The sequence below is a fragment of the Ursus americanus genome, chromosome 7 (genome assembly GCF_024610735.1).
Source record: "Ursus americanus isolate L20-20 chromosome 7, mUrsAme1.1.p, whole genome shotgun sequence".
Classification (NCBI taxonomy): domain Eukaryota; kingdom Metazoa; phylum Chordata; class Mammalia; order Carnivora; family Ursidae; genus Ursus; species Ursus americanus.
In genome coordinates this window covers 14690879-14715866 of record NC_142133.1, presented here as the reverse complement: position 1 = coordinate 14715866, position 24988 = coordinate 14690879, and the positions used below count along the sequence as shown (strand labels likewise).

At 43.9% G+C, this 24988-nt stretch overlaps 1 protein-coding gene across 1 annotated transcript in view; it reads left to right on the top strand.

Moving 5' to 3' along the window:
• LOC123785892 (uncharacterized) overlaps positions 1-24988 on the top strand; it is a 191587-nt gene that overhangs the window by 148890 nt on the left and 17709 nt on the right. The window contains exons 7-9 of the mRNA XM_087863366.1: positions 17249-17420; positions 22791-22906; positions 24353-24883. Of these exons, the coding sequence (XP_087719492.1) occupies positions 17249-17420; positions 22791-22906; positions 24353-24355 (291 nt within the window). The 3' untranslated portion in view covers positions 24356-24883. The remainder of the gene's footprint in view (positions 1-17248; positions 17421-22790; positions 22907-24352; positions 24884-24988) is intronic.

Below are 24988 nucleotides of genomic sequence, written 5' to 3'. Positions count from 1 at the left end.
TCCTTCATGATGGCCTTGCTATTTATATAGGTGGTTCTCTTCTGTTTTGGGGGCTTTGGTCCTCTCTCTCTACAAAGTGCTTACCCAAGGCTTTCCGGGGAGAAGGGTGAGCTGTGAAGTGGGTGGTAGGCAGGTGGTGTGCAGCCCAGGCCCCTCCACTCACTTTCCTATAAGAAGCCAAGCATCGCTAATTAGGGCAGAGGACTCAAGAGGGGTTTGTGGCCTAAAAGTCTGGGGGATCCTTTGTCTGTATGGCCACAGCCTGTTGCTGTCCTCAGCTCAGAGGACACAGTCCCTAAAGGAAGGTGTGGGACTTTCCTCTGCTTGGCTTTTGGAGACTGGTGGGGTCAGGACAGCACGGGAAAGCTGTGATTCCCCAACTGTCACTGTGTGCCCCCTCCTGGGCCCTGTACTTGGCCAGGCCACCCCAGTCCTAGACCCTCCATGCCCATGCTATCCTGGCCAGGACAGGAAGATTCTTAAACTAAGGAGAAGGGCTAGGCCAAGTCTGAGAGGCAGCATGAGTGCATCAACAGCTAAATATTTGCCTCACAAATTTCAGTAGTCATCCCAAAGGGTGCAATGTCTGCATATTGAAAATCTGCCAGTTACAAAACTGTAACATTACTCTTTTAAATGTATCCAATGACATATAAATAGCATAGCAATTTGATACTCGCCATCAGCTGTTTAAAAAATACCTAACGAGCTCTTCTTTACCAACAGAAATCTTATATTGTTCCTATTTCTCCTTGAATCTGCATTTTCATTCCAATTCCCCCAGAGATTTTCATCCTAATGTATTTTTATGCTTATCATACTCTGCAATAAAAATATGTGTATATATTAAAGTTACTTTAAAAATCTCCTGTGATCATAAGCTCCAAGTGTTAAAAAAATTTCTAGATTATCCATTAAAATAGTTTTTAATGCATCTTTTTATTTTAATTTCAGTACAGTTAATATACAGTGTTGTATTAGTTTCAGGCACACAATATAGTGATTTGACAATTCTCTATATTACTCAGTGCCCACATGATAAATGTGCCGTCATCCCTATCACCTGTTTCACCCATCCCCCTACTCACCTCCCCTCTGGTAACCATCCTTTTGTTCTCTCTACTTAAGAGTCTGTTTTGTGGTTTGTCTCTCTTTTTTTCCTTTGTTCGTTTGTTTTGTTTCTCTCATTCCACATATGAATGAAGTCATTTGGCATTTGTCTTTCTCTGACTGACTTATTTCGCTTAGCATAATACAGTCTAGCTCCGTCCATGTTGTTGCAAAAGCAAGATTTCGTTCTTTTTTATGGCTGAGTACTATTCCACTGTCTATATATGCCACATCATCTTTATCCATTCATTAGTCGATGGGCTGCTTGCATAATTCAGCTTCTGTAAATAAATAACGCTGCAATAAACGTAGGCTGCATAGATCTTTTTGAATTAGTGTTTTTGTATTATTTGGGTAAATACCTAGTAGTGGAATTACTGGATCATATGGGAGTTCTATTTTTAATTTTTTGAGGAATCTCCATTCTGTTGAAAATGCATCTTTTAATGACAGGGGAAGGATTTCTTTTATGCTGACTCCTCTGTCCATGCATAAACATTACTTATTGTTAGAATGAGACATTTGTTTAGCTTCAATTCCATTGCTATTTTTCCTTTCTTGTAGATGCACCAGAGAAATAGGATGGGAATAGAAGGAGTTTTGTCATGGCAGTGAGACTAGATTCTTTGAACCCCTTCCCAGTTATATGCCAAAATCATATGATAATCTATCATCAAAAATTATTTTTAATGATCTATCAGCTGACAATTTAATTAGATCCTCTATCAATTTAGCTGAATGCAAAGAATGGAGGACCTAACTACCTAGGGAAATTTATTCTTGGTCATTGCACTCATTCAAGTTTCTCAGTTGCTAAAAGGTATATCAAAAAGTCTCTATTATCACTTATGGATAACTACTGATTGCATCCGGCACTTTTTCACATTAAAGTGCTTTGTTTAACCCAATATACTCTGAAAGGGTTCAGAAAAGAAAAATATTGTTAATTTTAACATACCTTGCTAATACCGAGTCTTTTAAATAAGAAATTCATCTTACACACACTCACACACACACACACACAGAGCTGCATATTTATCTCATTCAATTTATGGAGCAGACTCAATCTGAAAAAAATCAGACTTCATTTTTTCATTCAAATAAATATGTTGACATGCATCCTGGAGACAATCTCACTTATGAATTCTGTTTCTGGTAGAGTGGAAGATAAGGCACAGAGGCTTGCCACGAGCTTGTCACCTGTAGGAAATAAGGAGGTGCTGCTAGCTTGATCTTTGTTCTGGGCACTGTCTTTGCTTTGCTTTTAGGGTATTCTCCCACAGAAAGGATGCATCCTTTGCCAGTGGTCAGGGAATGGAAGAGGTGAGATTGTTAAATAAAAAATATCTTAAATTGTCCCTTTGTTTGATACCCTGGAGGTTTTAATCAACTGGGAACCATGTGCCATAGGAATTAAGGCTCAGGGAGGGTGAAGGGAATCCTTGTCTTTTGTGCAGCAGGACTGTGAGGAAGAAGTGAGAATGGAGAAACCACAGGAGGAGCCTTAACCAGGAGGCATTCTCAGGCAGACCTGTTTTAGGAAAAATAGACGTGGAAGTTGAAAATCTAGAGTTAGATTTCCTTAAAACTACCTGTGTCCACATGTCTTTTGAAAAGTCTTAGGTTACCCCAGACCACACATCATGCCCTGGTTTGAAGACCAAGGAGTGACAGTGTGGCCAGACCCACAGGAAGGCCACATTGTCCCTCACCTCTCACATCTGACATCATTCACCAAACATTTATTGAGAGCCAAGGAACAGGACTGGATCCTAAGGGGAAAAGTATACTCCCCACTCCTGCCCGTAAGGAGTCCATTTATGAGAAGCAAGTCACTAGGCCCAGCTCACACTCAAGGGGAGGAGCCCAGTAAGGGCGTGCGTGCTGGCAGGTGAGCATCATGGAGAGCCATCTCAAATCTGCCTGTCATAGCACTTCACACTTTTTGCAACTCAGGTGTAAGTCCTGGTTGCTTGCTGGGGAAAGAGGAGGAGTCTCACTCCATAACCTGTAACAGAAATAATAAAAGTTTTGAAGAAAACACATGTATAGAGACATCCATACTATATTGTTGATAATAACAAGAAATTAGAAACAGCACAGATGTCCCTTCAAAGGTCTAGGAAGTGTCTGGATAGTATATACCTCCCCCTTCCCACCCCAACCCCTGCTCAGCCCAATCAGTTTAGGCCATGAAGTAGGAGGGGGGACGTACACAGAGCAGAGCCTATTGTCTGTGGTCTACTCTAGTCATCCTTCACCTGCCCCCTTTCCTTTTGCCCACGGGAATGTGTAGAGGCTGGATATGAAGGCAGATGACATGGGGGGCCTGCAGGGCCAGGGGAATGTGAAAGAACTGCAGTAGCAAAGGGGACGAAGGACAGGCTCTGTAGACGTGACCTCCTGGGAGAAATGGGGAGGCATTTGTCAAGTGGTACCAAGTTTCATTTATGCAAGGTGAATAGGCTCTGGGGATCTGACGTCCAGCGAGGAGACTGCAGTTAGTAATACTGTATCATAGACTTGAAATTAACTAAGAGGGTAGATCGCTATAGACACACACAAAGAAAAGAAGAGAGAAAAGAGCATGGTAACTATGTGAGCTGATGGATTTGTTAATCAGCTTGAACGTGGTGATTAACAATGTATACATATACCAGATCAAGTTGTACAGCTTAAACACATACAAATTTTTTTGTCAGTTATACCTCAATAAAGCTGCGGCCGGGGGAATGATCTCCCATAAAATACAGAGGAAGGAAACTAGCTGCTCTCTGCTGTGCATGCTCCGTCTCTGTCTCTTTGTCTCTGTCTCTCTCCTTCTCTCTCTCACACACACATCATTTTGCCAATTATAGATCTATCCATAAAATACTTGAATCCATATTTCTTCTAAACACCGGCACTAAGAATTTTTTTAAAGTACTGAATAGCCATGTGTAATATGAAGAAATTCACATTCTTTTACTTCCTTCTACCTTTTCCCATCTGTTTCTTCTGTGTGTGTGTTGTGTGATCTGGGATATGGGGAACCAATGCACAACTGTTATATTGTGGACATTCAACGCTATTTATGTTTCCTTTAAAAATTAATTGCTATTTAGATTACATGTTTTGAAACTATGTTTGCAATAATCATTTAAACTTAGCTGTATGCTTAAATATCTTCAGTGCCTGCCAACACTCCCTTATATTACAACCTACCCATTCTATGGCTCATTTTACTTCGCTTCTCCATTGGTTGGAGTGCATCTTAAAGCAATTTTCTCAGGAAAGATGTTCCTGAGAATGTCTGAGAATGTCTTTTCTGAAACATTCTTATGTGAATGATAGAATTGCCATTTGGCTAAGTTAAACTCTCTTTCCCTTAAAACCTTAGAAATGTGTCACTTTTCTTTGTCATCTCTTGCTATTATTGAGATGCTTGAAGAAGACTGTCTGATTTTTCATCATCTGACTGTAATAACTTTGCACCGCTGGTAGAATTTTTTTCCCTTTGTCCTTCTATTTCTATATTTTTGCCAAGATGTGTCTACTTATTAGTCTCTTCACTGATTTGTTCTGTGCAGTCAATTGAATAATGTCCCCTCAAAATTTGCATCTACTTGGAACATCAGAATGTGACTTTACTTGGAAATAAGGTCTTTAAAGATACAATTGGCTACAAACGAAATCTCCCTGGATTTCAGGCACCCTGAATCCAATGACTGGTATCCTTATAAAGAGAGAACACACAGACACACACAGAGATGAAGGCCAAGTGAAGACAGACACTGAGAGTGGAGTTACCCCGCCACAAGTCAGGGATCACCTGGGGCCACCAGAAGCTGGAAGAAGCAAGGAAAGATTCTTCCCCAGAGCCTTCTCTAGGGAAGCCCTGCTGACATGTTGATTTGGGACTTCTAGCCTCCAAAACTGTGGGGAAAAAAAATCCTTGTTGTTTTAAGCCACCCAGTTTGTGGCGCTGTGTTACAGCAGCCCTGGGAGGCTAATATTATCTGGGATGCAGGAGTCTTTTCCGTTTATAAACTGTTTTTAGGTCAGTACTTCAATTAGCTTCTTCTTCAAGTTCACCTGTAATTCATAAGTATGGTTTCTGTTATCTGTCTTTTATATCTATTATATTCTGTCTCATTGTTCTAATCTCCCTGTCTTTCCCCTCTGCATCCTGGGAGAGCTTCTCAAGCAACAGGAAAAATTGTGAAAGACAAAAATGGGCAAAAGATTACGGGGTGTCCTTTCAATGGAACGTGGGGTATTGTACAGAGGACTCTTAAGGGTTATCGGATCCAACGAGGTCCTGATTCTTTCATTATTCCTTTTTTTTCCTAAGCTATCTTACAACCCTGTACTATGCAGAGACCTGGTAGTAATTCATTTTGTGAGTGGGGAAAGGAAAGACGGAACCAGTGAAGGAAGAGGGAGGACTGAGCACCTGTGGGTCAGGAGGGTTCCCCGAAAGAGTGTTCACAGAATCCTATTTTTTCCCAAACAACCACTTTTTTTTTTTTTGGTGGACTGGCCACATGCCTAGTGGAATTCTTAATTTTTCTCCAGCATCTTGATTGTCACTTTTAAATGATTCACTGCATCTTCGTATAGCTTAAGCATTTGCCAAGGTGGCCAAGAAGAAAAAAAGTGGTTCCCGGAATTCTGATCTTTTTAATCACTGCTCCAGACTGGTTCTGGGAACTGAGAGGCACCATCTGCAAAAGGCTTTTGGAGGAAATGGGGTGGGAAGTGGGGTGGGTGGAGTTGTCAGGGAGAAGAATATGTCCCCAGATCCATTAGAGCAGTCTAGCCTAGGTTGAGCGCCACTTTGAGGAGAAAACCATTTTGTGGTGTCTTCACTAAGTCTAGATATTTTAACTTCATTTCCAGGTCCCCACTTGCCATTCCTTTCTTGATTTATTTTGTTTTTTTGGCTGTTGTAACAGGAAAATCTACTCTCTTTTCAAACAAACAGCACTGAGAAAGATAGGACCGGAGAAAGTTCTCACTTAAAGCCTCACCTCTAAGCTTCCAGAAAAGAAGCTACTTCTTCCAGCCCGAGGCCTCTGGCTTGGTCCCCTCATAGCCTGGGGCATGGAGGAAAGCAGAGAGACCTTGTTCCCATACACGCATATTGGGGTCCAGTTCTACCTTCTCGATAAAGTCACCCCTGGTCACCAGCCCCCTGTCCTCTCTCTCTTCCCTCTCAGCTGCTAACTCACTCACTGTTCTACTCATTTTCATATTTAATTCCGGACTTGGGTGAATTATAGGAATCATACCACTTTCCAATATGCAATTCTTTTTTTTCCAGCTATGAACTAGTTACCAGCAAGGACCCTCTCGCCTGGCTTAAAGCTTCTATTCAACGCAGCCCTAAGTGTGAGTTCACCTGTATTCAGGCCTGGCCACTGGGGCAGATAAAGGACACTTAGAAGTGTTCAGACTTCAAGGTCTCCTGATGGCCTAGGATGATATCATAGGGAACTGCACCAGTCCCCCAACGCGTTACCTCCAAAACTCCCAAGTGGGGGCCTCTTATTGCGAAATCAGGCCACCCTCCATAGGAAAAATTGTTCCGCCTACGGCATGGCAGCCTTTCACGGCCCTCGCCCTCATGGGCTAGCATCTTTTCTTCCCAACGTCTCTGTCCCTTATTTTCTCAAGGGAAGGATTCTTCACTGCTCTCCGACTACCCCCACATCTTCTGTGCCTTCTCTTGATTTTGGAGAAAGCACACCCTAACAAGATTTGCCAAGCATCTTCCTCTCTCTCCTTCAAGGAACTCTTTCAGATGTCCTCTTTCCCAGAAGGTCCTTCCCGACTGGCAAGAGGAGATAAGAGGAAGCTTTCCTTTTCTCCTTGTGCAAATCATTCTGCTCTGTTGAAAGCGATAAATACGACCTCAGTCTATAATGCAGGTAAAGATATTGATTCATTTAATTCCACTGTCATCTGGGGATAGTTCTTGTGCCTTCCTCTGAGTTCTCTGTATGGACTTTCTGGGGCTAGGATGTCTGCAGTGTTCCACGTCTCTGCTTTCTCTTTGCTTTGCCCCGGGTCATTCACCCTTTTATTGAGTCTCTATTCTCCCCATCTTCTCCTTTCTCTTATTCAGATTGGCTCTTTTAAGAAAAGATGAGAGAGGAGCTGCAGTAAGATCCAAATACTGTGCTTACATCCTCAGGGGGGGCAGGTAATGGAGGGAGAGGTCACATCAACAGACTAAATCCCATGAAGCAATACCAGAGATAGGGTGGGGATAAGGGTAAGAATAGGGCCGCTTTTTGGCAAAGGGCCTCCCTGGTACCCCAGAAATTCACATACTTATCCAAACACTCTTTTAGGTGCCCTGGACTTGTTCAGAGGAGACATGGCTCCATCCAAGTCTGCAGTATTTGAACTAACAGTCTCATAATAGAATCAATCAGAAAATTCTAGAGCTGAAAGAAAGGTTAGACCCCCTCTAGCCTGGGTGCCTCGCTTTGCTGATGAGAAAACCAAAGCCTCAACAGAAATGATGAATGGTCCTCAATTTGTTAGGGCAGAGTTTGGCCTGGAGCCCTGGTTTCTTAATTCTCCCCCCACAAGCTTGCTCATTATTCTTCTTTCCCCAGGTTTCATGGGTAGACTCAATTGTTTACTTTTAGAATCAGCTTCTCTAGTTCCACAAAAAATGTCCTGTAGGCATCTTTATTGAGATAGTGTTGGATTTATAAAATTAACTGAGTAAAGAATTGACATTTTTGCAGTGAGATGAATCTTTTTCTCTGAGAATATGGAATAGCTCTGCATTTTTTCAAGTCCCTTTTGTATGTTAAAATTTTGTTTTAGGGCCACCTGGGTGGCTCAGTTGGTTAAGCATCTGACTTTTGATTTTGGCTCAGGTCATGATCTCAGGGTCATGAGATTGAGCCCCACATCAGGCTCACTGCTGATGGAGCCTGCTTAAGATTCTCTTTCTTCCTCTCCCTCTGCCCCTCTCCCTGCACCTCTTCTTAAACATTTTTTTTGTTTTAAATTTTTATTATTGAAGTATTCTTGACACACAATGTTATATTAGTTTTGGTGGATAGCGTAGTGATTTGATAATTCTGTACATTACACGATGCTCACCACCAGAAGTGTAGTTACCATCTGCCACTGCACATGTATGTTAAAGTTTTCTTCATACATTTCTTGCACATTTTGAGAATTATTCCAGACTATTTTATACTTTAGTTGCTGTTGGAAATTCTTCCACTGTGTCTTCTAACTGAGTGATATTTACATGTAAAAAGGCTATTGTTAAGCACCTATGAATTTTGTAACTGGCTTCATTACCCATTTCTCTTGTTTGCAATTCAGTAGACTCTCTGAGGCTTTCCAGATATATAATCATGAAAATTATACATCATAATCATGATAATTCTACAGATCGTGACAATTTTGCCTCTTATTTTTATATTTTGCACCTCTAACTTCTTTCCTAATTCTAACTTGTATTGTCTCCTATCTGTAGAGCTTTTTAAAAGGTAATGGTAATGGGCTTTCTTGTCTTTTTATCTGTCTTTAATGGAACTGCTTTTGGTGTTTTCCTTTTAGGCAAGATGATGACTTTTGGGGAAGATATACTTTCTCATGCCAAGAAAAGAATCCATCTATTCCTCTTTTATTAAGATTTTTTTTTTACTGTAGAATGAGTGTTCAATTTTATTCAAATATCTTGTCAGCATCTATAGAAATAATCAATTAATTTTTCTCTTTAGATTTTTAAAATATAGTGAATCAGATTAATGGATTTTCTAATATTGAGCCATCCTTGCATTCCCAGAATAAATCCCACTTATGTATGGGTATTATTTTTCAAATGTGCCACATGAATCTGTTTATTAACCATTAATTTAGGAATTTTGTCTCAATATGCATTTGTGAGCTTAGCCAGTGGTTTTATATTTTGGGTGCTGTATTTACTAGATTTAGGTATTAGTGTTGTACTACTTCAAACAAATCATTTGTAAGCTCCAGCAGCCAGCCTCAAGAATGGCCTCCAACGATCCCCATGTCCTAGTATTTACACACTTTACATAGCCCTGTGCTACGCTGTCACAGAGTTTGTCTGTATAATTGCAAGCAAATGGCAGAATCTCACTTCTGAGATTAGGCTGTAAAAGACGATGGCTTCTGTCTTGGGCAGGTCTTTTCTTGTCTGCTGGCTCTCTATTAGGTCACTTGCTCTAGGAGAAGCAAGCTGCCATGTTGTAGAAAGGCTCATGTGTCAAGAAACTGAAGTCTCCAGCTGATAGCTAGCAAGAAACTGAGGACTGCCAATAGCCACTTGAGTGATCTCAGAAGCAGATCATCCTTCAGACAAACCTGGAGATGACTGGAGCCCTGGCAGATGGTTTGACTGCCACCTTGTAAGAGAGACTGATCCAGAGCCTTCTAGCTATGCTGCTCCTGGATGCCTGACCCTCAGAAACTGCAATAACAAATGTTTGTTGTTTATAGCCATGAGTTCTGGGGTCAATTGTTATACAGCATCAGATAATGAGCACATACATTTTCTTTATTTTCAGTTTTCCAAAGCAGTTTACACAACACTGGAGACAAAACTTACTCTAGGGCTTAAGTAATGGATATACTTTAACTCTGTGGAGATAAGAGGAAAGGCATTCTGGGAATGGGAATTAATGAAAAGAGATAAAATGTGCATGGGTTAACAGACATCTACAGAAAACTTTGCTGAACAAGAGCAGAACACATATTCTTCTTAAGCATACATGGAACATTCTCCAGGATAGACCATATGCCAGGCCTTAAAACAAAACTCAATAAATTTAAAAGGATTGAAACCATACAAGGTATATTCTCTAGTCACAATAGCATGAAATTGGAAATTAATAACAGGAAAAAATTGGGGAAAGTCACGAATTCACAGAAATTAAATAACACACTATTAAATAACCAATGGATCAAAGAAGAAATCACAAGGGAAATTAGAGATAATTTGAGATGAGTAAAATGAAACACAACATACCAAAGCAGTGATTAGAGGGAATTTTATAGCTATAAACACTTCCACTGAAAAAGAAAACCTCAAATAAATAACCCAAACTTGCACCTTAAAACACTGGAGAAAGAAGAGCAAACTAAACCCAAAGCAAACAGAAGGAAGGAAACGTTATGATTAGAACATAGGTTAATGAAATAGAGGATAGAAAGACAACGGAGAAAATCAATAAAATTAAAAACTAGCTCTTTAAAAGATAAATAAAATTGACAAGTCTTTTTAGCTAGACTGATCAAGAAAAAAAGAAGACTCAGAATACTAAGACCAGAAGTTGAAGAAGGGATATTATGGGCTTTACAGAAATAAAAGGATATACATAGCATTATGAACAACTATATGGCAGCATATTAGATGACTTCATTGAAATTGATAAATCCCTAGAAAGACACAAACTACCAAAACTGACTCAAGAAGAATGGAAAATCTGAATAGACCTAAAACAAATAAAGAGATTGAATTAGTAATTTTATAACTTCCCAAAAGAAAATTTCTTGACCAGATGGCTTTCCTGGTGAATTCTACCACACATTTAAATTAATTAATACCAATTATTTACAAACTCTTCTAAAAATAGAAGAGGATGAAACATTTCCCAACTCATTCTGTGAAGCCAGTGTTACCATGATACCAAAACCAGACAAAGACATTACTAAAATAGAACACTACAGACCAATATCTTTTAGGAACACAGATGCAAAGACCCTCAACAAAATACTAGCAAATTGAATCCAGCAATATATAAAAGGGATTATGCATATGACAAAGTAGGATTTACCCCCAGAAATACAAGGTTGGCTTAACATCTGAAAATCAATTAATGTAATACACCACATCAACAGAATAAAGGACCAAAACTTTATGATCAATAGACAGAGAAAAAGCATTTGACAAAATTCAACACCTCTTTATGATTAAAAACACTCAAGAAACCCAGAATAGAAGGGAACTTCCTCAATCTGATAAAAAAAAATCTACAAATCCCCACATCTAACATATTTAATGGTAAGAGACTGAGTGCAACCTGTAAGATTAAGAACAAGACAAGGATATCTACTCACCACTTATATACAATATTTTACTAAACATTTCAGCCAGGGAAATTAGGCAAGAAAAAAAATTAAAGGCATCAAGATTGGAAAGGAAGCAGATGACATGGTTTATATAGAGAACACTCTAAATAACCAATGAAAAAACTATTAGGTCTAATAAATCAGCAAAGTTTCAGGATACATGACAAATATACGAAAATCAATTGTATTTCTACATAGTAACAACGAGTAAACTGAAAACACCATTAAGAAAAAAATTCCATTTACAATAACATCAAAGAAATAAAATACTTAGAAATAAATTTGACAAAAGAAGTGCAAAATTGAGACTCTGAAAATTACAAAATGTTGTTGAAGGAAAGTAAAGAAGACTTAAATAAATGGAAAGGCATCCCATGCTCATGGATTGAAAGACATAATATTATTATGGTGGCAACACTCCCAGATTGGTCTACAGATTCAATCTCTATCAAAATTCCAGCTGTGGAATAGCCACTTGAGTGATCTCGGAACAACTATATTGTTGAATTTGACAAGTTGATCCTAAAATTTATATGAAAATGCAAGGGATCCATATTAACCAAAATAAACTTGAAAATGAGGAACAAAATTGGAAGATTTATACTGCCAGATTTCAAAACTTACTACAGAGATAATCAGGACAGCCTATGGATGGACATACAGATCGATGGAACAGAATTGAGAGTTCAGAAATAAACTCTCAACTTTATGGTCACATAATTTTTTACAAGGCTGCCAAGATAATTAAATTGGGGAAATGATTATCTTTAAAATAGGGTTGGGACCACTGGATAGCCACATGTATAAGAATAATGTTGAACCCCTACCTCATACCATATACAAAATTTACTCAAAATGGCATCAATATTAAAAATTTTGTGTTTCAAAGAATATAGTAAGAAAGTAAAAAGACAACCCACAGAATGAGAGAAAAATTTTACAAATCATGTATCTGATAAGGGATTTGTATCTAGAATATATGAAGGACTCTTACAACTCAATAATAAAAAGACAACCCAATTTAAAAATGGGCAAAGAATCGTAATAGGCATTTCTCCAATGAAGATATACGAATGATTATAAGTACATGAAAAGATGCTCAACCTCATTAGCCATCAGGAAATGCAAATCAAAACACAATGAGATACCATTTCACACCGGATAAAGCTATCTAGGATAGCTTTGATAAAAAACACAGATAATTGTAAGTATTGGCAAGGATATGAAGAAATCAAATCCTCATACACTGCTGTTGGAAATTTAAAATCGTACAGCTGCTTTGGAAAACATTCTGGCAGTTCCTCAAGTGGTTAAACATAGAGTTACCATATGACCCAACGATTCCACACCTAGGTATCTACTTGAGAAGTGAAAATATGTGTCCACACAAAAAACTTTAACATAAATGTTCATAGCAGCATTATTCATAATAGTCAAAAAGTAGAAACAACGCCAAAGTCCATCTACTGATTAATCAATAAATAAAATGTGCTATATTTGTACAATGGAGTATTATTCAGCAATAAAAAGAAATGAAATACTAATGCATGCTACAATGTGGATGGAACTTGAAAAAATCATGCTAAGTGAGAAGTCAGTCACACAGAACAACATATTATATAATACCATTTATATGAAATGTCCAGAATAGGCAAATTGATAGAGACAAAAAGTAGATAAGTGGTTGCCTTGGGCTGGGGGGCAGAGGGAAGGAGAGTTTGGGAGGTGATGGATAAGAGGCATATGGATTTTTTGGAGGGATAATGAAATATGCTAAAATTGTGGTGATGTATGCTTAGCTCTGAATATACTAAAAGCCTTTGAATTACACACTTCAAAATGTATAGTGAACAATGTAGCATGTGGATTATATCTCAATAAAGCTGTTTAAAATGGTGTGTGGGAAAATCAGGGATCGGTTTTGGATCCAACGTACACGTGTGTGTTGTGAGGAGGGTGGCCTAACACTGGCACACTAGGAGACAAGGGTGGAGAAGTGGAGGGGTCCCAGCTCACAGACAGTGGACGTGCACTACTTGCCAATTAAGAAAGAGTAGGACATTGGTGGCAAATAGATTTTGTCTTAGATGCAATCCTTGGCCAATAGCCAATAGCAGGTAGTGGCTACCCACTGGGCTGCCCTGGGTCTGAGAAGGTTTCCAGGGAGAGGTATCATGCTTGGCTACCAATGTCTGTCTGCACAGTAATGGCGACTAATGTTTCTTGAATAGGACCTTGGTACTAAGCACTGTCCTAAGTACTTGATGTGCTTCATCCCATTTAATTCTCTTCAATAACCAAACGTAGCTACCCTCACTGTCTCCAGTTTATAAAGGAGAAAGATTCAGCCACACTGGCTGAAGGTCACATGGCTGGGTCATGGCAAAGTCAAGAGTCAGGGCCTAGAGGGTTGACACCAAAGTCCTCTGGTGACTCTGAGCCATAGTGACTTTCCCAAGAGTGTGGGAGCCTATCCTTTAAATCTGCCAGCTGGCAGAGGCCACCCTTCCTGGACATGATTAAAGATGTGCTTGGGAAGACTCATCTGCTTTAAAATCTTTCCCGTGGTCTGGAATCACCATGCATCTCGCTCCTTGGGGCAGTGTTAGCTGTTCAGGTCCCCTGAAAGGAGTCATAACTCATCAGTGAACATCTGGGGATTTACGGTCAGTGGCTGGCTGCCGGGCCTGGGGGAACAGAATGCCAGGGAAACTGTCTTGGGAGATAGGGGGTAGAGACAGCAAGTCATGGGGCACACACACAGAAAACCCATCCAACCTGCCCTACCCCCCGCAGTCACAACCTGCAGCATCTGGTGACTTTGCCCAAGCCCTTCCGTGTGAGGAGTTTCTAAGGATGCTTTGTACTTGCATGTGACCTTCGGGGCTGGGCTGATGTCTCAGGAGGCTACAACTGGCCATGAGTGCCATGGCCTGGATGTGGGCGTGCTTGGCTTTCCTGCGTGACCTGAATGTGGAGTGCCTTGTGTTTCAGGGGCAATGGACACTTTGTGATTTCAAAGGCAAAAGAAACTCACTGCCCTGACAGCGCTCACACAGGACATCACCTGAGACTGGGATAAACTAGTGGCCCATGAGGCCTGGCACCCCACGGAGTTACCTCCCCAGCCTTCCTGAGGTTCTTCTGCCAGGACCCCCAGTTGCTGCTTGCTTGGCAGTGACCTTTAGAAGAGATCTGGGCCTCTCTCTCCCTCAGAACCGAATTAGGCTGAGGGACTCTGAGTCCTCCCTCTTCCCCCAAATCCTGACAGGCTGTCCTCCTGTGCAGGGGTGGATGGGGAGGTATCCTGGACGAACAGAGGCAGAGGTAGTGATGTTAGTGGAAGGGCGAGGCCGGAAGGCTGTGAGATGGGGGGAACATAAATGCAGGGAGAGATGTGACAAAATGCAAACATGGAATTTGTGGAAGCTGGCGAGCACAAGTAGGGCTGTGAGCGGCCTCACACCCCGGTTCGTCCCAGTTTGTTCCAGCTTCGCAGGTTTCTCTACCCTCTTCTCCAAGTTTGCTTTTGGCGTTACCTGGCTTTACGTATCAGCTCTGCCGCTTACACTTGTGGGTTCTTGCGTTATTTATCCTCTGAATCTTGATTTCCTCGCCTATGAATTAGGCGGAATGGCACCATCGTCTCCCTCAGGGGTGCTGTAAAGGTAAAACGAGGTGATCTATAAAGCACCTAGTGCAGTAAGGGCATAGTAGGTGCTCAATAAATGATATCTATCCTCGTACAGATATTTTTTGGAAAGATTTTATTTACTTCCTTGACAGAGAGAGACAGAGAGCTTGAGAGAGAGTGAGTATGAGGTGGGGAGGAACAGAGGGAAAGGGAGACACAAGTTCTCTGCTGAACAGGGACCCCAATGTGGGGCTCGATCCTAGGACCCTGGGATCATGACCTGAGCCGAAAGCAGACGCTTCACGAGCTTAGCCACCCAGGCGCCCCCCACCCAGTACAGATATTAAAAGTTATTTTTAGTGGGGCATCTGGGTGGCTCAGTTGGTTGAGCATCTGACTCTTGGTTTCAGCCCGGGTCTCAGCTTGAGATTCTCTCTCTCCCTATGGCCCTGCCGAAATAAAATAAATCTGTTTTAAAAATGTTATTTTTAACACAACACAAAGTTTACCATCTTACCCAACTTTAAGTGCACAATTTAGCGGCACTAAGCACATTTGTAATGCTGTGCTCCCATCCTCACTATCCACTTCTAGAACGTTTTCATCATCCCAAACACACTCTGTAGCCATGAAGCAGTAACTCCCCATTCTCCCCTTACCTCAGCCCCTGGCAACCTTTAATCTATCCTCCGTGTCTATGAATTTGTCTGTTCTCGATATTTCTTGTAGGTGCAATCATACAATATGTGTCTTTTTGTGACTGGCCAACTTCACTTAGCGTGATGTTTTCAAGGCTCATCCATGTTGTAGCTCCGGTCGGAATTCCACTCCTCTTTAGGGCTGAGTGTCATTTCATTGTACCGACGCACCACGTTTTGTTTATCCCTTTACCCGTTGATGGGCGTTTGGGTTTCCACTTTTGACTACCGTGCCTGTCATGGACATCACAGCCACTGTCTGTGAAGGGGTACTTGAATGTGGGGGACTGGAGCACAGACCCTGGAGCACACAGCCTGAAGCCCAGCCTTTGGCTTACCACCCTGGGATGGTCGTAACCTCTTTTGTGCCTCAGTTTTCTCATCTGTGAAATGGGGATACGAGGCCCTTCTGCTCAGGGCTCGTGTGAGGAGGAAATGAGTCTGCACGTGCAAAGTGGCTCCGATAGTCTCTGGTACGTGGTTAACATTCAGGAAGGTTAGTTGTCCTCACGGTCTTGGGAACGGACGCCTTTCCCAAGGTACAGCACCCGAGACTCATCTTGACGGACTGGAGTTTTCTCTGGGAATTGGTGGCTGAAGGTGGAGAGTTGCAAAATGGAGAAGTGCTAGAAGTGAAAGAGACATTGGCGATTACCTCCTCCAACTTCCTCCTTTGACAGGGGTAGAGCCGGAGCCAGGTGCCCGCTCCCCATGTCTAGAGCTTGGCCTTGGCTCCAATTCTGATCACACCAGCTTCCGTCCCTGAGCCAGGACCCCCTCTGGAGATGCTTCCCCTCTCCAGAGGTCACACCAAATGGGGGGCTGCTTCACCCAGCAGGTTTCCGCTCCCATTTGAGGGGCCTAGGACCCTACCTCCCCTTTGACCTCACCTTGGAAACAAGGTCAGCTGCTTGCTGCACTGTGATCACCTGCCTTTTCTCTTACCCACCGCTGCCTGGCTTGTAGGGAGCGGTGTTGGGGGGGGGTGGGCAGAGAACTTTACCTGAGAGGGTCTTGTCTGGCAGGGGCAGGGAGTAGGCGGGGAGGAACCGAGGCCTGGCCAGCCCAGGGGTGGCGGGACTTTGGTTGTTTTAGGATTACGTACTCGCACTGGGCAAGCACTTCTGTTGTTCAGCTGTTTGTGTTCCCTTTGTTCATTTCGTTGATTTTCTGTGAGGTTATTTTTAGAGAATTCCAGCCTGTCTGAGCTTTGCAAAAGGGGGGCAGACAGGGGTGCAGCCCACACCTGGGCAGGAGAGCGAGGCAGCCAAGGTGACTTGGTGGCAGCGAGAACAAACATCTTGGGGGAAGGAAAGGGACCGGCTGCCAAATTGTCCCTCCCCCTTGGAGGGACTTCTTCTGGAGCTCTCTGATGAAAGAATGTTTTGTTTGTTTGTCTTTTCAAAGGTGAGGTCCCATCCCTCACCCCGTCTTCAGGAATTCATCTCACATAAGGGAGCTGTACCCACCTGGGTGTGGCGGGGGTCCATTTGGGAAGGTGTGATGGGGAGGGAAGGACCTGTGAGAAGTATTGTCATAGGACAGCTCTGGGGGACAGGGAAGGGCACGGCAGGAGGGGGCACTGTGTGAGGAAAGGACTAGAGGGGGACAAGTGTTGTAAATCCAGGACCTGGGACTCTGGTGTAAATCCTGGCTTTTTCCTTCTAATTTTCTCCTCTTTTATCCTTCCCAGGGTGCGGGTCATCACCACAGGAAAGATGCTTTCTTCAGTGACCTGGAAATGCTGGAGGCATGGACTGGATGGTTGGGACCGAGCCCCTTCCTCACCTGCCAAGCCTCACTCAACACAGATCCTGGGAGGCAGGAGGGGGACTCCAGCGGAGGGGAGGTAGGACGACATCCAGGTGGGTCTGCGTGGACATGCCTGCAGAGCCGCCGCTAGGACAGGACGTGGCTCACCTGTGCAGGCCAGGCTGCCGTGAAAACAAACACCCAGTGATGGGGTGCAGGGAGGAAGGGAAGGATACTGCCCCTGATCCAGCCGCTGAAAGCGAGAAGCTGATAATAGCAAGGAGGCCTGAAATGCACCCCACGGTAATCAAGCCATCTGGCAAGAGCCTACTGGGAAAGGAGGCCACATCCGGCCTGCCAGGCCCCACTGTGCAAAGGTGGGGTGCAGCCGGTCAGCGTCGGCAGCACGTTGCCAGCCACCCTCTGGAGCTGGAGGCTGGGAGGGGTTTTCATCTCCAGGCCAAGAGGTTGGCCGATTCTCACCTGCCAGAAGGAGGGAGGGAGAGAACAGCCAAGGCCATCTCTTCCCGGCCCCACGTCTGTGCCAGGCTCAACTTTCACTGGGACGAAGCCTTTGGCAGCGACATCCTGGACCTTTTATTAGCTCAGATGGTAGTTTTAAGAGCTTTGTGGGCTCGTGAACACTCATGGCACCAATAGCCAGCCCTTACCCTGCCCTTACCAAGTGCCAGGCACTGTTCCGAGACGTTTTGTCTAACTCACCTCATCGAGTCCTCATAAGAACTCTGCAAGAGAGGACTTATATCCATTTTACAGTGGGGAGGCCTGGAAAGGGGGAGAGCTAGGACCCGATGCAACAGGTTGGCTCCTGAGCCCTGCCCTTCACAGCTGGGCAGCCCTGCCCTATTGCTCCATAGCACAAGCTGGAGTGGAGATTTGGCCTTAATTGTCTGCTGGGAAACCAAACACCCTAGAGATGTGCCTGTGGATGCTGAGCTGGGGCAGGTGATAGCATACCATCAGAACTGACCGTCCCCTAACTGAAGGCAGGCAGGGGGCTCATCCAACCTCACCCCTCCCAAGAGTAGTGCAGTCAGATCTGGAGAGGTTGCTTGGGGTCACGAAGCTTGAACATGATGAAACAGGGATCGGATCTGAAGTCTTCTCACAGTCCTAGTAATCGCTCTAGGAGAAAAAGACTGTGTCCCTGCCCCTGGCACCCCTACTTCATCCGCCTAAGCCCCCACGGTGGATGGCAGGGGTGGTGGGTGTTGGGTGGCAGTTATCTGCTGGAGCTTTCCTGAGGCGCAGGGGCCATGTTGACCTGATCACTAGTTCCTGCCCACCTGGGGGGCCTGCTTCATCTGGTTAAGAGGATTGAGGAGAACTGGAGACACTTCAGTCTCCCGCCTTTCTGGCTCTCCTCCCCCTTGGCTGAGGGCTGATCGGTATCCCTGGAGGCTCTTTGACCTGTGGGCCTTGTCCAGAGCTCAGCTTGGGTTGCATTGAGATCAAGCCCCCAGCCAGGTCCCAGAGAGGAGTCTCGAGCCTAGGCCTGAGCTGTTTCCGGATGTACGGGATCCTTGCCAGGTAATCATTGCAGGTAATGGCAAAGGCTCTGAACAAAGTGTCCAAACTGGTTTAGCACCCTTTTGGTATTTCTCGTATTTTGTGGATTTATTTCATTCACCTGCTAAGGACCTGCCCTGCATTAATCTTTATTCCCTGAGGAATGAAAGACTAGATACAGTTTTCTGTTTATTTTGTTTAAGGGCTGTACTCCTGTCTCCTGGGTTGGGCTCTGCTGGTCTTTCCACAGGACCCCAGTCTCCAGCCCCAGAGGGGCAGACTGGGGCTCTAGGGATGCTTGGATCAAACTCCAAAGTACATTCCGTGTTCGTTCTCAATCTATGGTTCCAGCAATATCATTTAGCACCCACTGGCATCCAACCAACGGGAGATGTAAGAGAAGAACTGCCCTTCAATTCTTATCAAACAACACCGATCAAGCAATTCCTGTATAGGCAAGAAGCGTTCTTGTTTCCTGTCCTGAAGGACAGTAAGACATACATACACGACGCCGAGTTCAGGATCAGCAAGACATCATGCAGAGCAAGGATGCAGCGCCGGATTCATTGCCCAATGAAGGACACAGGAACAGTTTTCAGACGGAAGTGTTGCACGGAGCAGCTAAGGTAGCAAGACTTACTCCTAACCAAAGATACCAGCAAAAGACATGGCCAACGTGAGTGGCACGTGGCAGAGTCGGGCCAGGAGTTCAGAGGAGAGAATTGGCTAAAATTGTTGAGAATGGGTTTTGGAAGACGTGTGTGTGGTGGGCATTTGCTGGGCTTTGAGTTTCTCCCTTCTTTTGGAGACTACCCTGATCTCTTTCTGGAAAAAACCCCTCTCCCCTTCATCAATCTAGGAACTGTCAGTTGGGTTACAGATGGGAGTGTCACACTTCTCCCTCTGTCACCCAGCCATAACATTGGTCCAGGGATGGACCTATGTCCCAAAGACAGCCAAGGAACACACATAACATCTGCTGGGGCTATTAGGAGAGAAGAACGTTCTCTTTCTCTCTGGGCTTGAACCTGGAGTTCACTTGGCAGTGCAAACCTCTTGCCACCAGAAGTGTCGAGCCTGTCAAGAGTGGCACCACCATAGAGAACGCAAGACCGAGAGATGACATCAGGTGCTAGTAACTTCCTGCAAGACCCTGAATTAATCCATGCCTGAAGACAAACCTCCCCCTGGACTTTTCGTCTGTGTGCTCACTACATTTCCTGTCTTCTTCTATGCACTTGGATTGGTTTTCTTGAAACAGAAAGCATTTCGTTACCGTGGGGGCCTTGAACTGGAGTTGGGTGGATGGAGGTGAAGAGGGGGATCCAGGTAGATGGAGCCATAGAACCAAGGGTGTGTGGATGAGGGTGAGGGCGCGCTGTCCATGGAGCTGTGTGGAAACTGACTGGGGGGGGTCTCGGTGGACCGTGTGCAAAATACCCTGCAAGAGGACCTGTGTTTTCGTGCTTCCGGCTGCATTTATCTATTCAGACAAATCCAGTGGGACTGCTGGGGAGAGGTGGGTAACGGAAGGACAAAGGGAGAGAGAGAAGGAACTCTAAAAATAATAAAATAACAACAACAAATGCTTACTGAACACTTATTATGTGCTAGGCACTGTGCTAAGCCTTTTTTTCACCTAACCCTTTCACCGTAAGGGTGAAATAATATGACCCATGAGGTATTATTTCTCCATTTTACAGATGAGGAAATTGAGGCACAAAGAATTTGTCAAAGTGACCCAGTTGCTAAGGGTCGGAGCTGGGGTTTTAACCTGAAAGCTCAAGGAGACTAGATCCTGCATTCTCAACCTGCCCTTTTCCGCCTGTGGCCTCTTCTGTCTGGTGTGGCCTCTTCTGTCTGGTGTGGCCTCTGCCTTGCAGAAGGAAAGGAGGCAGCTGTTGCTGAAAAGGGCCACAGGAGAACACAGGATTCAAGCTGTTTTCCCAGAGCTGGCCCTGATTCGACTGTTTGTTCCTAATTGCTCCTTTTTTTTTTCTTTTTTAAGTTTGCTGTTGGACAAATGCTGACACTCTGGCTCCCCTGTCCTCAATTAGCCACAGTCTTCGGGGCCAGCAGATGACTCCGGGCGACTGCTCCTGGTCGGGGCTGACACCCTCCTGGGCTGGCTGACGACACTCAGAGGGGGAGCGAGGTCCTCTGGACAAGCCTCCCCTGGCCCCGGCTGGCTCCCCCCTCCTCCATCTCTTTCCGGCTCTGTATCTCCTTCCCTTGGATTGCCTCAGGAGAAGGAAAGAAGAAATGTTTTTTAAAGAGAAGTTTAATGAAGCCAAACACTTGTATTTCCAACTATTGACATTGGATTTGTGCTTCTCCAGCCCAGCCATTTGGGACAAGTCTTTAACCGCCTCTCTTCGCCCGACGGTCTAATGCAAACAGACCATAAAAAAATAAACTTTCCCCCCAAATATTATCTTAGGCCTCATTTTATCATGCTTCCTTGAGCTGTCTCTGTAAAAGGGAAGAAAAAAGAATGTGGGTTTTAGTTTGTGCAGGGATAGAGAGGGCCCCATCACCAGTTCTCCCAATGCTGTCTGTCTACTTTCCAGAGTACGTGTTGTCTGTCTCATCACTGGGCAGGCCTTGCTCAGGCCCTTCTCATCACTTAGCCGGTTTTCCTTCATTCACCTGTAAAATGGGCTACTAACCCCTGTCTACAAGGTTGCTGTAAGACAGAAGTGGCGACATAAGCATCTGTGAGACTCAGAAACCAGAGCAGGTATCCTACAAGAGGGGGGTGCTGTCCTCTGAGCTATCCAGAGAGAAAATGCCCCCCTGCCCAAATGTAGTCTCATTCAGCTTCAAACAAACAAACAAAACCCAACAAGCAAAAACACTCTTGCTGGCCCAAACAAACATGATCACAAACTGGGTTTGGGATTAGGGCTCCCTGTTTTTAACCTCACAAGGATGGTGACCGAATATTTGGGACAGATGGCTGACAATCCAGATGCCTCTAGGATGGGTGATGCCCACAGTTTATCCTCTAAGGGGGGAGAAAATGAGAACCTTCCCTCCTTGACGATGGGCTCTGAATGGGTGGGGAGATGGGAAACACTGAGGGATCACAGGGCCCAGGGTGAGCTCTTAGTGGCCGAAGGCTTAGTGAGAGAAGGCCGGGCTGATGGAGGCCTCCTTATGACCATTTTGCCAAATTCAGACCTTAGCGACTTACCTGGATGTGCCAGAGTTTTGAGCGCTGGGGGAAAATAAGGGATTTACCAGATTTTCCTGTGTGAAGTGCGCCCCAGAGAACCAGATCATAGAAGGAGAGAAGTTCTGAACTGGAATTTCACCAATTCTGAAATCCCAGATAAATACTGGAACTGAGCAACGATGACTGTTTATAACACAAAAAAATCAGGTTATAGACGATTATGTACCTTTTGGTGAACAAACACACCACTGCTCACGAAGCTGTCTTGCCAGAATTAATCAGATCCACCTAAATTTGATCAACCTACAGCTCCAACCAGAGATTTAGAGGAACCCCAGGGTCAGGGGAACAAGGTGATGCAAGCCCCAAACCCACACTGTGGGAAACTCTACAAATGACTCCCCTCTTTTTTCACCTTCAAATTTTACTTTATTTGGAAACTATACACATTATTTTAATATTTAAAGACTGTGGTACTGAAGTAGAGACCCGGAGATAATATGATATACATTTAGAAATTAAATATAACAATATCAACACAACGCTGTGTAAAAGCTCAGAGGTTCACTTGAAATAAGTCCAAGGTCTGGGCATTCATGGCCATCAGATCTCTCCCTGGAAGCAGGTGAACCTTGCCGGGAGGTTGTCCACGGGGTACATGATGGGATTGGTTTTCATTACAGGAGGTCCATTTAAAAGCTGCCAGTTACAATGCCTCGCCAGCTCTCCTGTAAATATCTCAAGAAGAATTTTTGCAAATTCTTTCCCTACACAGCTCCTGAGGCCTCCTCCAGATGGCACGAGGCTAAACCTGGATGCGTCCGCTGGCTGAGGCAGCATAAATCAGCCGGGATGAAATCCCTCCTCGTTGGTGAAGATACCTGCCACATTGTGAGTATCACAGATACAGACGACAAATAAATTCTGCAGCAAATAAATTCGCAAGTGGAAAGGGGTGGATGGGGAATCTGTATATTCAGAGACTTAAAAATATTTAAAAAGTGAAACTAAGCTTCAGTGTTGAGGGATGCATGAGTGGGTGATGACGCCGTGAAGAGAGGAAGGAGGTCATCATAAACCACGGCTGGACAGGAGCTGACAGAGGGTGGGATGGGGTCTGTGACAGACGGAGCACAGGCAGGAGCTTCCGGACCGAGTTCTGTCTCTTGATTTGGGTAGAGGTTATAAGTATGTTCACTTTTTGATTCTTTATTAAATTATACACCTATTTCCTGTATTTGTGCTCTTTGCTTTTTAGCCATATAAAGATGGTATGTTTGTTTTCACTACCTGCCCCCGATTCTTTCTCTACCCCTGCCCTCACTAATTTGGAACCCGGTCGACAATTAGCTGCCGATTTCTGGGTTCTGAATTCTGCCCAGTTTCCTATCCTCCTTTTCCTAGACTCTCTCCTAATTATACAGCGTATCAATCAGAACGGGCTGTTATGTTGCAGAAACAAACAACCTGAGATCTCCATAGCTTAAAACAAAGGCTTGCTTATTGCTTATGCTACATGTCTAAGACATCTTAGCAGAGGCCTCTGCTCAGCTTAGTCACTCAGGGACCCCAGCTAACAGAGGAGCTCCTTTCTCTCGGATGCTCTCGGGGCTGTGCCAGTACCGACTGGCAAGCAAATGCTTTGGCATGGAAGTGATACATGTAACTTCTGCTCCCAGTTCATTGGTCAGAAGTAATCACATCCCACTATCCAGCCACAAGGTGGGTGAAGTGCAGTACCATAAATGTGCTCTGAAATATTTGGCAAACAACATTCCTAAAACTGTCCTTGCGTCGCATGGTTCAAATGTGGGCAGGTTTTCAATTAATGTGACTTAGTTATAGAACACCAATCCCCAACAAAACGGCTCCAATTTCTGTCGCCGTGGGTTATGACCATAGTTGCTTAAAGTACAAATTTCACTGGCTGCTTATCAGACCAGAGATTACAAATGGTGAAGTGACTAGTCGCATCACTCCTTTCCAAATCTGTCCGTGGCTGGTTACCATGCTTCTGGTACTCAGTTCACGACAGGTAGCGAAGTGTGTGGCTGTGTTGCCTCCTTGCCTCCTGGTGATAAACCCCCATGACATTTTACAAAAATGGAGAATCCGTAGAAGATTAGCTAACACAAATAGAAGTACAGCAAAGAAACCACAAGCGACAACCCTGGCAGCGAAATTGGCTGTGGACAGATTTGAAAATGGCAACAGCAAAGGAAAGATCGGAGGAGACACAGGGCTGTGAGAAGCTACGGTGCTAGCCTTACTGGAAAAGTCCAATGAGTATTACAAACCAGGTGAAGTCACTTCATTATCTTTCCATTTTAATTGCAGTAGAAACATAAAGCCACTCATGGTTGAAATGGAATAGTTTCTTCTACTTTCAGTCGAAGACCATAATATTTCAAAATCCTAATTAGTCTGGCTAACATTCAGACCAGAAGATCGAAGTCAGTTGCCACAACAACAAGATAGTCAATCCCGAGGAGACTGGAGAAGAACCATTTACAGCCGATAAAGGCTGGTTTCACCATTTCAGAGTTCAGCGTGAGTTGGTTGATGGTAAGCTACTCGTGCACCCAGAAATTTGCACCCAGATCCTGAGGAAATGAAGATGTCCCAGAGGAAGTGATGCCAGCAAAAAAAACCCAAAAAACAAAAACAAAACAAAGAAAAAAACCCTACACCTTAAGAAATGCTCGTAGATATTTCATGGCATTGCAAGAGTGACGGATAAAGCATCGCAAGCTGATCCAAACTTCGCGAGAAGTATGACTGCACACAACGGCATAGAGAAGGCTCCAGCTGCACATCCCAAGTTATTTGATAAGGGGAAGAAGGCGAGTGCTGTTCAAACTACTTTGGGTAAGTTTTTTTAGAATGAAAGAAAACACTTTAATCCTCAGTGTTTCTAATGTTTTGAATTACAGCATAACATGTAAATATTAATTTTGCTAATTTTTCATTTCC